This window comes from Corapipo altera, unplaced genomic scaffold (assembly GCF_003945725.1).
Source record: "Corapipo altera isolate COAL_440 unplaced genomic scaffold, ASM394572v1 23b, whole genome shotgun sequence".
NCBI lineage: Eukaryota > Metazoa > Chordata > Aves > Passeriformes > Pipridae > Corapipo > Corapipo altera.
In genome coordinates this window covers 2623505-2636034 of record NW_020884885.1, presented here as the reverse complement: position 1 = coordinate 2636034, position 12530 = coordinate 2623505, and the positions used below count along the sequence as shown (strand labels likewise).

The 12530-nt window shown below is 38.9% G+C and overlaps 2 protein-coding genes and 1 long non-coding RNA gene across 6 annotated transcripts in view; 2 read left to right on the top strand and 1 right to left on the bottom strand.

The window, feature by feature from the left end:
- Positions 1-74: 74 nt before the first annotated feature.
- Positions 75-3163, top strand: SRP14 (signal recognition particle 14). The gene is made up of 5 exons (XM_027641855.1): positions 75-156; positions 614-686; positions 1306-1418; positions 1956-1988; positions 2325-3163. The coding sequence occupies exons 1-5, from the start codon at positions 133-135 to the stop codon at positions 2412-2414; spliced, it is 333 nt and encodes a 110-aa protein (XP_027497656.1). The 5' UTR covers positions 75-132; the 3' UTR covers positions 2415-3163.
- A 781-nt stretch (positions 3164-3944) lies between these two features.
- The window catches only part of EIF2AK4 (eukaryotic translation initiation factor 2 alpha kinase 4), a 37155-nt gene continuing 28569 nt past the window's right edge, over positions 3945-12530 (bottom strand). For 3 of the 4 annotated variants that reach the window (XM_027641842.1, XM_027641844.1, XM_027641843.1), the window contains 7 exons: positions 11974-12086; positions 11159-11217; positions 9923-10020; positions 7961-8029; positions 7352-7396; positions 6133-6257; positions 3945-4891 (listed from right to left, as the gene is read on the bottom strand). In XM_027641842.1, coding sequence (XP_027497643.1) covers positions 4837-4891; positions 6133-6257; positions 7352-7396; positions 7961-8029; positions 9923-10020; positions 11159-11217; positions 11974-12086 — 564 coding nt within the window. In that variant the 3' untranslated portion in view covers positions 3945-4836. Of the gene's footprint in view, positions 4892-6132; positions 6258-7351; positions 7397-7960; positions 8030-9922; positions 10021-11158; positions 11218-11973; positions 12087-12530 lie in introns of those variants that run through there. The other variant, XR_003527459.1, reaches the window with a different exon arrangement.
- On the top strand, positions 6218-8074 carry LOC113946530. Its single transcript, XR_003527460.1, has 2 exons — positions 6218-6902; positions 7997-8074. It is a non-coding gene; the product is annotated as an uncharacterized LOC113946530 (long non-coding RNA).

Sequence of the window (12530 nt, the reverse complement as noted above, 5' to 3'; positions counted from 1 at the left end):
GAGGCGGTGCCAGAGGCGGTGCCAGAGGCGGTGCCAGAGGCGGTGCCGCCCCGTGAGCGCCCCCCCCGCCCCGCTGACGTGGCGCTGCCGCTGCCCTGCGCCTGCGCGCGCGTTGGTTCCGGCGCGGGCAGGATGGTGCTGCTGGAGAGCGAGCAGGTGCCGGGCCGGGCGGCGCCGGCAGCGCGGGGCGAGCTCCCTGTGCCGCCGCGGGGGGACTGAGGGAGAGGAGGAGGGCGGGAAGGAGGGAGAGGGGCCCGCAAAGCCCAGCGGCGGCCCCGGCGGCGGGGGAGCCGCTGCGGGGGAGGGGAGGGGAGCGGAGCAGGGCGAGCGTCGCTGTGCCCGTTGACTCGGGCGGGGGGGAGGGCAGGAGCGCCGGGGCCGCGGGAAGCTCAGATCCCGTGTCCGGAGTCAGAGCCGCGGGCCAGGCCGGGCCGCCCCTGGCTGCGGCCTCGTGTCCTGCAGCTCCGGCGTGGGGAGACCCGGGAGCTCGCCTTCCCTCGGCGCTGGCTCCTGCGGGATGGAGAGCCTGGGGCGAGGCAGGGGCTGCGCGGGGAGAGGGGCTCGCCGCTGTGTGGTGCTCCCCAACCACGTTCGGGTCTCTTTTCTCTTGCAGTTCCTGACGGAGCTTACCAGGCTGTTCCAAAAGTGCAGAACTTCCGGGAGTGTTTTCATAACACTGAAGAAATGTAAGTTTTGAATCTGGTACTGGACTAAGGAGGTGTTCCTCTGCACCTGATTGAGTGTTGTCAGCAGGTATTTTAAAAGATTTAGTTGTAATCCAGAGTGTCTGGAAACAAGAGCAGTCATAGGGACAAACCAGTCAGCTGGTGTACTAATGGTACTGCCATTAGTAGTACTAATAAACTTTGAGTAAGACTGTATTTCAGAGTGCAGGAGATATGGGACTTTCTGATTACCAAACAATAATTGAAGGGCACTACATTTCTATACAAGGAGAATTCCAGTGTTGCTTTGGTCTGTTCATGTTCCTCTGGTTCCTGGCTAGCTGGCACTACTTGGGAGGCCCTGTGTGGGAGGTAGCAGGATAACAAGCACACTGCTGCTGGAGCAGGTGGTTCATACGGCATGTCAGGGTGAGGATTTAATTTATTTTTTCTGGCAGATGTAGCTCATGGAACAGATCCTTCTGGGGTTACAGAGTAAGAAGTCTGTGAACAGTTTGTCAGTTCAGATGGCCTTGAATTCCAAAGTGTTTTATAGATCATGAGCATGTTTTTAACATCTAATGTCAGAAGGCATCTCTTGATTTTAACGAAATATGGATAAAATTCTCTTTCAATACAGATGATGGCCGAACAAAACCGGTCCCACGCAAAGGCCACGTAGAAAGTTTCGAACCAGCAGACAATAAGTGTCTTCTAAGGGCAACTGATGGAAAGAAGAAAATTAGCACAGTGGTAAGTGACAACTTTTGAGTTAGAAAGATTAGTGGGTCTTATGGGTCTTTGATTTAATGCTCTGTATTTTAAGTTAAATTTCAGAAACTATTAACTAGAAGTTGAAAACCTGATGTGTGTTTACTTTGAATGAGGGATTGGGAAAGGATTTAGCTGACCTTAGCTCTCCTCTGTGATGTGACACAAGGAAAAATGTTACTTTGAGAAATGGTTGAGCAAATCTGGGCTGCAGTGCTTTTATTGCCCTACAAGTTAATCAAACCTTCCTCTGAATGTTCCTTCACATTCTTCCCATTTGAAAACACATGGATTAGGGATGAATGGCCTCTAGAGGATTTTGTTAATCAAGTAACATTTTCATCTTTCTAAATGAGCGAACTCTTATATCAGTACAGCCTATTGGCCACTGAATGTAATGAGTGGACCCAACTGCTGCTAAAAAGACTATATGCTATCTGGTGGATAAACATGTAGTGATACTTGGTTTGTAATGCAAGCCAGAGTTTTCTTGGTTAACCTTCAGTATTACTTTTGTAGGTGAGCTCAAAGGAAGTAAATAAATTCCAGATGGTAAGTTTTGTATGCCTTTTATCTTCCCTTTCTTTAGGTATTGTTAATGGTCAGTTGGAAGCACTGCACAACTGTGAATAGGTTGATTCTGTGCTGAACTGCTATGTAGATTAACCTTAGACTACTCATCCATCTGCATTTGTTTAAAAAATAGTCTTTCATTTTATCTGACTTTGTGCATTGGTTTAGAAACAGTATGTTCGCAGTGCAGGGTGTAAGAGCATTCTTCTGAGAAAATGCAGATAACTATCCCTTAGTAATATGTAAAATGCTACTTCTCATATATTATCATTTAAATATTTGGGTTTTTTTAAATGGTTCCAATTGTTGTTTCAGGCATATTCAAATCTGCTGAGGGCTAACATGGATGGCTTGAAGAAAAAAGACAAGAAAAGCAAAACCAAGAAAAGTAAAGCAACACAGTGATGGAACAGTGTCCTACCATCACCATAGCAGACTTGACCCTCACTCAAAGCAAAGTCCATTTCTTTTTGAGTTACCACTTGTCTTTGGCTTTCCTTCCAGCAGGATACTGGGATATGATCAGTACTTTTGTTTAAACTGACAGCAGAGGTGCTTTCTTTGGATTGTTGTGTGGCAGGAGTATGTACAGTGTTATACTAAAATAGTTTTAGACTCAGAAGTTTTGTACTTATACTGCTGCTGTTTGTAAAACCTGTTTGGGGGGTAACACAGGGTGAAGAGAAATGCACCATACCAGAAACAAAATAAGACTGGAGGAGGAGCCCCAGTGACGGATGCCCAGTTTTATACATGAGCCTCAGTAATAACAGGGAAAGCAGGTGCCAACATATTATCAGGAACAGCTGCTTTCCTGTTTGTGTGTCTTAATCTGAGGGACATGTCTAGATGATGTAGTGTGGATATCCTTAAGGCAGCCATCACAGTGCTTGAGCTCTTGTAGAGCAAGGCAGCTGTGCCTTCACTCCATGCTGATCCAGCTGTGCTGTCCCTGGGTGGGGGGAGGGTAGGACTTTGCATCATGTTCCCTTCAGACATGGCTTAAGAATGCTCATGTCATCTAAACTTTTATTTTTTTTAAACTTCATCCTTCAATATATTTGGGGATCTGAATTTTCCTTCCTTCATATGAGCAGATGTAAAAATACTTAATTGTTCCTATTAAACATAATGAAAAATGGATTTGCTTGTAATGACTTGTCTTGGTGAATTACTAGGAATGGTAAAGTTGTCTGTGCCTTTAGGATTGATTCTGCTTTGGGTGTTGCTGTTACAACTTTCACAGTTCTCAGAAGTTCTTGGGTTTGTCTTTAAAGTTACCTCTTTCCATATTTTAACTCTGCACTCCTCTTAACTAAAAGAGCAGAGCAGAAATTAGTAAGTAGATATTTCTTAATACAATGAGCCTGCAGTGCTAATGGCAGTCATTTGAGTTAGAAAAGGAAAGAGGGGTAAGCTGTTTAAAGAGAAGGTAGCAGGTGGGGAGGGATGGTAAACACTAGTATATTTCCAGAAATCTCTTAACATTTCTGCATATTCATTCCATTACTTTGATGTGAAATACAATGCTTAGTTAACTATGGCTGCTGTAATTCATCTTCAGATTCTCAGCTTCATTTTTCCTGATGGGGTGGTGCTGCTTGCTTCAAGAAGATAATTATAGTATTTCCATCATTACTGACTTCAAAGTTAATCTGACTACCCAGGTAAGGAAAGCAAGCTAGGTCAAAACTTTGGTTATGCCTCAAGCACATGCAGATTACTCTCTTAGGTTTAGATCCTGCAGGTCTGAAGCAAGTGCTTGCTTCTGTCAGAAGCTTGATTTAAATGCAAAAGTACAGACAGGACAAGCATAGGCAGCCAGGCTTGTAGCTCTCAGCCCAAAATCTGCCATATTTTATATATAAATTAAAACAGGATGTTTAAAAAAAAAAAAACAAAACAAAAAAAATCACACACCAATAGCTTGTAATGCATATTTCAAGAAGGCTCAGTTGCTAAACCTTTTATTACATAAAAATTCTTCAAAAAAGTTTACAACAGTTTGTCATAGTTGAAGGCAATTTATTCTCCCTAGTTCTTGAACTGAGGTTTCTCATTGCAGTACTACTCTTGCATAAAAGGCAGTCTGAAACTATTTTAAAAAATTAGTTTTACACCTGTACAGCTGATTTTTGTAGCATAAGGGGCAAGAATTACATGGTAATACATAGCTGCGGCTATAGTCAGACTCACTCCTTAATTGCCTATAAAACATTTATTTCCACATTTTGACATAATACAGTTTTACATTTGTCATGGTTTAGGAATGGTATTCTCCAATAAGGCTGCTGTGCTTTAGGAATGGTGTTCTCCAATTTAGTGCTTCCACTAAAACCATGTGCTGCTTGCTTCCCCTTCCCCTCTGGCAGGCTGGAGAGGAGAATTGGGGGCACAAAAGGTAAAGATCACAGGCTGAACTAAGAATAATTTACTGGAAACAGCAATGAGATATGAAAACAAACAGGAACAGCAACAATACTAATGACAGAGGATACAAGGAAGAGGCAAACGATTCCCACGGAAACAATGCCTGACTGCTCCCACTGCCACGCTATGCTGACCTGCAAGGGACCCACCCCTTCTCTTTGGAAGAGACCCCCTTCCCCCTATAGAATAATCTCTGGGTCCTGGCCACACCTCCTCCCCCTTACAGCAAAAATTATCCCTGTCCTGGCCAGAACCAGGAAAATATAAATGAAATTCAATTTGGACACAGATAAAGGCACTAGCTGCCCATCTTGCATTACTACAGCTTTTTGAAATTCCCTTTGACGAAACACTGTTGTCCATTTTTAAGAGCATCCCATAAAAGATGCCTTAAGTACTAAAACAAAACCTTGTATTCGTCTCGGTAACTGTACAGGATAAGTGCAGGAACCCTGCAGAGGGAAGGAAAAAAAGGAAATTTTAAAACTTTGAAACTGCAGGTTCAAAAGTTACAATTCGTGTGACAAATCCTCTCAATAAGATAACAGCAAAGATTGAGTAGAAAAAAAATCAGTGAGTCTTTGTTAGGCTGTCACTGCAATTTTCCCCTTCATCCTTTTTCAGTTGATTTAGCCTGTTCAGTTTTCATTCAGTGACCTGAAGGCTTATGACTAAGCAGTGCTTAGGCATCAAATGGGAAAGTAAGACTTCAGGGACTGCATTACATTCATACCCAACACTGTATGGAATGTTATTTGTATGTAATAACTGAGTTCTGTTGCTCCCAGCCCTGCAAGCCCCAGGGAGAAAAAAAAAAAGCTTCACTTGCTCTTTAGTTGCCATAGTAAATGTTAGCAAACATGAAGGATTTTGGTGCATCTAAGAAAAAGGAACCAAATTCAGGTTTTAGTCTTATTTAAAGGTTAAGTAGTACATTCAAGTGAAACATAGGTTTAAGAAAATGCATAACTACCCAGGTCTCACTCACTTAACTGTACCAGTACATACAACAGTTGACAATTTGAGGTTTAAAACTGGATGTACTGGATGTGTCCAGATTATCTGGACTATCTGGGTTTCAGCCTTGCCAGAATGCAACAAGGAGACTATCAGTTGAACATATATGCTTTTATGCTTAGAAAATAGAAATGGGCTTTACTGTACATGTTTGCTTGAAGCTGGGCACTCTTAGCTGTGCCTAACTGCCACTGTATTATTTCAAAGCAGGAGGAATTAAATGTGGTCATGAGTTTTAAAAGGCATGCTGAGTCCGCTTCATCAGAAAAGAGGGTTTATTATGTAGCAGTAAATATGTGTGTATATATATATATTCATGCATATATGTATACCATCATATACATACACTATATTTACAAAGAAGCATATCTACTATGTATAGGAATATATCTGACTGCATATAGTTGTTTGCTATTAAGTTTTATTAACACAGCAGCAAGTGTGATAGAAGTGGCAATACATTTTAGAGTTTCTTGAAAGGGCTTATAAAAATGAAGAATTTACCAGTAAGTGAGGGTTAGATGACCACTAAACTCTTCCCATACTTTTCAAGGAACTATACTGAGTATTTATTTTTGCCTCAGGGAGAGTGGAAAAAGGAGGACAAAGTAGGAGCAGTCTGAATGCAGAAATAAGGTGGTTTATGTACCTGTCCATAAGAGCTTAACAAATTTACCTCTTTTCCATTTTGATACTGTAAATTTCATCACAAATTGCTTGTAAGTATGAACATCTCTGTTTGGGCCATCGTGACATCAGCTGTCTCACAGTAGCATCAAAGGCTTGTCTATCTCCATCAAGCTAAGAAAAAAAATTGACAAGGAACTTGTCTTACATTCTCTTGTGAAGGAACTTCACCGGATAGCATGCAGTCTTCTCAATATTGTGTAATGTCAATGCTCCTTAATTAAACAGCTTTCAAAGAATATGAATACCAACAACACCTGCAACTTTATTAAGAATTTAGGGATCAGTTTCTTAACAAATTTTAGTGCTAAAAAGGCATAAGCAATGAAAACGGCTCTATCAATTTTGCAGTGCTGGACAGAATATAATAACTGCAATGTAACAGTGATCAAAAGTGAATCATGCAAGCTAATAGTGTGCATATATATTTAATTTTTTTTTCTTAACTGAAAGCTGATAAACTATCTCCATGATTTGGGCAGACTGGATGAACTAAATATTTTGAAAATGTCTTGAAATGTTTCACTGGATTTTGATTACCAGACAAGGACTGCTTCAGGGCAGCAAATGAAAGGTCTGAAAATACTAAATGCACTTCCAGGATGCCGTTCTTGAGTTTGTTTTTTTTCCAGGGGTTGGGAAGGCATCCATCTCCCTAGTAAGAGCTTCTGACTTTAAACATAGTGAGTGCTGTCATTGGAGGAAAGAATGTTGTCATCCCCCCTTAACCACCACTGAGCAGTTTCCAAGTTGTTAAAGGTGCCTATATATTATTTATACATTCGCTTTTTATCTTGGCTTCACTAAGAGATGTTTCAACTACTGTACTTGAAACAACTGCCTCTGTATTTTGGGTCCTCCTTCATTAACAGCTTCAAGAAACACCTTTGCCATTAATGCTTACTGGTTTCTGAAAAAGTGCAGTTAAGACTTAATTTCAGTTAACTATTTTTGGGGAAAAAAAACCCAGAGCTTTGGATTAGGACTTCCTAATGCTGTCTTGTGTAACTTGGATATTTGACAAAAAGGTTTTTCTAGTCTCAGTCAAGCTCCTTGGGTAAAAAAGTCTTTTCAAGTTTTAAAACCGAATTCAACCTCCTTGAAAGAAAAAAACTACAATGGGTGAATTTTACATTCCACTTCATTAGGAACAGAATTTATCATCTATTGTTTAATTAGAGTTTTAACAACATTACTTAATTGCTTACCTCTAATGATAGGAAGTGTATCACAGTTGCTTTTGGCAGATCTACCTGTAAAAATACCAAGAAATCAGTACTTAACAGTTCTCTGTTCAATGAGTTTGCCAAGTGAGCCAGACGTTTTGATTTCCAAAGAAGCACTCATGCTGATGGAACTAGGAATTTACAATAATTTTAAACACAGTGTCCATTATGGAAAGTTCTAGATAGGTGCCAGCAAATAGGCAGTATGTTTCCTGAAAAGCATATACCATTTTAAAGGCCTTTGTGACACTGTTAGCAAAGTCTAAAAACTATACATAGACAGGAGCTATGTTGATTTAAATGGAAGTGCAAATCTAGCAGGAACAAGTTATTAAATATACCACAGTAGTTAGTGTAATTACAGCTTAAGAGCTTACAACTTAATACTTGTTAAATTTTGTTCTATGCAACTGTCCCATACATCCCTTTAATACTTTTCAAGTATTAAAGAAACAGGTTATGGGTCTTATTTAGCCAGAAGTTTGATATCTCTAAAGTGAGGCGACTGGCAGTAGTTTGTTCCAGACAGGAACTGCATCATCCATTTCAATTAAAAATTTGGAATAATTAAGGCTTCTGCCAAATACTTACAGCTAAAATGTCAATCTCACTTGTTTTCTGTTGCAGGCTAGAAATGAATGTCTGAAGTCTTGTTTGCACCTGGGAACAAAAGATTGGCAAAATTAAAATACACTGCTTGTGTGACGATGGGTTGTAAGTGCTGATTTTCTATTTCACAGATGAGAACAGAAGAGGCTGCTTCTAACAGAAAATGTAGAACTGTATAATATTTAAATTAAAATTCATGCTTAATATAATTTCCAGTAACAATGTCACGATAATGCTTGATGAGTAGAGAGGAAGGAGACTGGGGCTGAGCCACTCTTGCAGCAATTGTAAACACTTGACAATACTGGCATGGTGCTAAAGCTGACAGAACCAACTGCATGTTACAACGTGGATGCTCACATACCTAGTGAAAACTGCCTTTATGTTTCTGGGGGTTAGATAACTTTTCAGAGGAATGTGAGAACCTGTGACTGGATACAGTGAATCATCTCTAGTTGATTGAAGAAGGACTAATTTTAAAAGTCAAACCAAAAAATGGGTCATGCCTTGTAACACTTTTCCAGAGCAAGCCAGTGATCCTGCAAAGGTAGCACTTTACAAATGTAGTCAGAGCCTTGCATTATGTTGTCTTTTGTACCTTGGAAAAATTGCTTTTACATATTCAAAACCTAAAACAGTAACTCTGTTTAGCTCAAAGCTCAGAGAGTAACAATCTGTTGTTTATTTGGGTTTCAAGAACTATTTATAGGGGAGATTTTTTTGTTGCATGTCCAAGTTGGGGGAGAAAATTACAGTTCTGGTTTACCATATACTCTAAATATCTTGAAATTAATAATCCTAAAGGAGAAAACTCTGACATTTGTTTCTAGCATCACCAAATCTCTTCTACATTACTATAATGTCATGTTTTAGGCAGGGTTGTGGGTTTTGATTTTGTGTTTGGTTGGTTGGTTTGGGGATTTTTGGTTTTTTTAAAGCTGCAATTTTTTCTTAGGCCTTTAGTTTTAAGGCAACAGAATGAAATAAAATACACAGAGTATCTGTTACAAACATACTGCAAATTGGAAGTATGATGAACTGGCACCTTTGTGCTGGTTTTGGCTGGGGTAGAGTTAGCTTTCTTCACAGTGGCTAGCATGGGGCTATGTTTTGGATTTGTGCTGAACACAGGGTTGATAATACAGAGATGTTTTTGTTATTGCTGAGCAGGCCTTACGCAGAACCAGACCTTTTCTGCTTTTTGTACTGCCATGTTGGCAAGGGGGCTGGGGGTGCCTGGGAGGTTGGGAGGAGACACAGCTAGGACAGGTGACCCACACGATATAACACCATGCTCAGTACATGAAGTGGGGGGAAGAAGGAACAGGGGTGACCTTTGGAGTGATGGTGTTTGTCTTCCCAAGTAACTGTTACATGTGAAGGGGCCCTGCTCTCCTGGGGCTGGCTGAACACCTGCCTGCCCATGGAAGTGGTGAATGGATTCCTTGTTCTGCTTTGCTTGTGTGTCCAGATTTGCTTTCCCTATTAAAATGTCTTTACTTCAATTCGTGAATTTTCTAGCTTTTATCCTTCCAGTTCTCTCCCCGATCCTGCTGATGGGGGAGTGAGCAAGTGGCTGTGTGAGGCTCGATTTTGCTGGCTGGAGTTAAACCACAAGAACTTTTAACACACTTCAGCATTTAGGGATGGGGAGGGGAAGACAAAAAAGAAAAAAAAAAGGGAAGTTTCAGAACCATGGTTCCAAGTAAAATAAGATTTATAATACGTACGCACAAGAATGGCTGAGCCACAATATCACAGATAATCCCCAACATCCAAAACATTAAAAAAAGGTGGTCTTTGCCTTCAACCTTTTGTGTTTATTTTATGAATAATAAACAAATAGGATAAATTTGTGTAAGTCAGGTAGTAGTGGAAATATGAATTCTACCATTCCTTAACTTTTAAGGAACACTTCTTAATATTTATTTGACGTTTGTGTACCTGAATTTCTTGACGACGCCTGGCACTGGCAGATAATTTTTCAGGAGCTATAACACTAACGTTAGGCACTACGAGAGTTCCATGTGATTCAAATACACCTAAAATGCAAACACAGATTATAAACTAAAACTTACTTTATACAAGAAGTAGTAAGAAACAGAAAACTCACAAATATTAATAAGATAAAAATCTGTATATTCAGGGTTTGAAAAGCTGCTGAAAACCTCCAAAGTCTGACAGGACAGTGAGATGTGCATGTAAATTCTCAAATGCTCACTTATGACTTTGAAGGACTGGTTGTTAAGACTAAGAACTTTGGTATTTTACATCAGTTTTCCCTGAAACTAATGAAAGGTTCCAAATGGCTTGCAGAATTTCACAAAGGAATGCAGCATACCGAACATCAAAAAAAGAAAAGCTATTACAAGAACAAGGCAGCTCTTTAATGCTCAGTCCCACTGCAGAATCAATGACAAACCAAACAAGAAACCCGAACTCCCCTCAATAATTAAAATTTGAAATATCTTATTTTGAAATTCAAATTGCCACTTCTGGTAATTACACACACACAAAACCCCAAGTTAAACACGGCCACCTTTCTCCCTCACTGTTAAGCAAGTGTGTGTGTGAAATATTTCTTTAAAAACAACCACCACCCCCCACTATATTAGTAAAGTAACTATCAAGAATACCAAACTTTATCCACACAATAAATACTTAATATTATTCTTTATATACAAACTTGTATTATCAAATTAAGGAGTGCAAATCCATAGCTAGAAATGTAAAGGCATTTTCATTTGAAAAAAAGTGTTATTTTTAGATTTTTTTAGTAGGGCAATGTACATGGGACTCAACACTGTAACAATCACAAGTCAAGTTACTTTTTATCAGGATGACATCTAATTTCTCCTCAGCTAGAAAAAGTTTGTGGGTTTGGCTTTCCCCCCCCTCCTGGATCACTGCATCAATGAATGCTTGTATGGAGAATATTCTGTTCACTGGTTTAAGCACCTATTTTGCTAGTTTGGAGAAAAATTCAGTTTTAAATCACTTCGAACAACATTTGAGATTAGGAGGCAGTGTCTCTAACCAGAAGCTCTGCTATAAAATATCTTCTTACTCTGACTTTGGTAATATTTTTAAAATTAATTGTTCCAGCAACATTTTCTTATAAAATAGTTTTTGAGCAGAAAGAAAAAGAATTTGTATGTTTTTAAACTAGATATTAAATACCTGAAATATTAGTAAACAATCCCTTTTGATTTAGTACTGGAAGATTATCTGAGGTTTCTCTAAAAATAAACAAAGACAGATAAGGAAACAAACTTACAATAATAAAGAAATACTGTAATAGGACAATAGTTTCAGATTATCATTCATACTTATTTAATTCAAACAGATAAATTAGTTTATGGACACTTCCTAGCACATATCTGCAGATTAAATTCTTTTCTTGAACTGATAGGAAATCATACAAAATTACATCAAAAGATCAGGTGTAGAAGAAATGCTTCCTATGGATACAAAAAAATGAGCTCCTTATCATGCAAGAGTGATTTAGATCTTAATACAAAAATATATTACAACAGTATTCTCTCTGAATTATTAATTTAATCTACTTCTTACAGGTTTCTGTGACAGAATACTAAGGTATCAAAGTAGCATTTATACTTAAGAGCACGTGTATTCAAAGAAGCTTTCAATAATAAGTTTGAATTCATTTACTTTCCATATTCAAGAATCATTAAAGACAAATTTGCCACTGTTATCACAATCATAGTTATTGCATTTCTCTGTTTAGTAGGACTAAACAAAGGTTTTTCTATTCTCTTTTCAGGGTCTAGAAATAACGTAACTTTCAGAAAGAACGATTTTCTTTCACAGCTTCTGATAGATCCATTACAAAACACCTGAGAATCAGGTTAGTCATGAAGTTAAATGCCAAGACTGGCTGAGGCCAGAAAAAGGAGAATGAAACATGGGTAGCAGGAGACATCAACAACCTCTACTGCTTGAGTTCAGCATTTCCCATATGTTATGCTACTCACCTACTACATCTTTCGTCACCGGTTTTTGTTTTCAGCTTCTGGATCAGGTGATCTACTAAGTCAGATTCTAAAATCCTTTTCTCCGTCTGTCTGTCTTTCTCAAAGGATTTCACCTATGATGTAGTTCAGTGGTTCTTAAGATTGTTGATTCTTAAAATGTTATATGAATAAACTTATTAAGTTTAATCAAAACCAAACTGGATCAATCATCCATAAAAGGTGAAACAGTGGAAGGTATCATCATTACCAATCAATCGCTGCCCATTAAATCTTTGATTAGACTTTTTTTTCCCAACCAACTAATTTTTTCTGTATTCCCAAAGCTTAAACTAGCTTGGCTACTTATTCTTAATATGTGATAATTAAATTTTTAACAGAAGGGTTTATGGATGTAAATACCATATTATTAATAGCTTATTTTTAATTAAGCAATTATGTTAGAATAAGGCCGCCTTTCAGTTTGCAAGAGTTAAACTAAAGCATTCAAAACTTAGGAATCTGCACAATCTTTACTGGCAAGAGATTAATCACTAACAACACCATTCCCTTCATTAGCA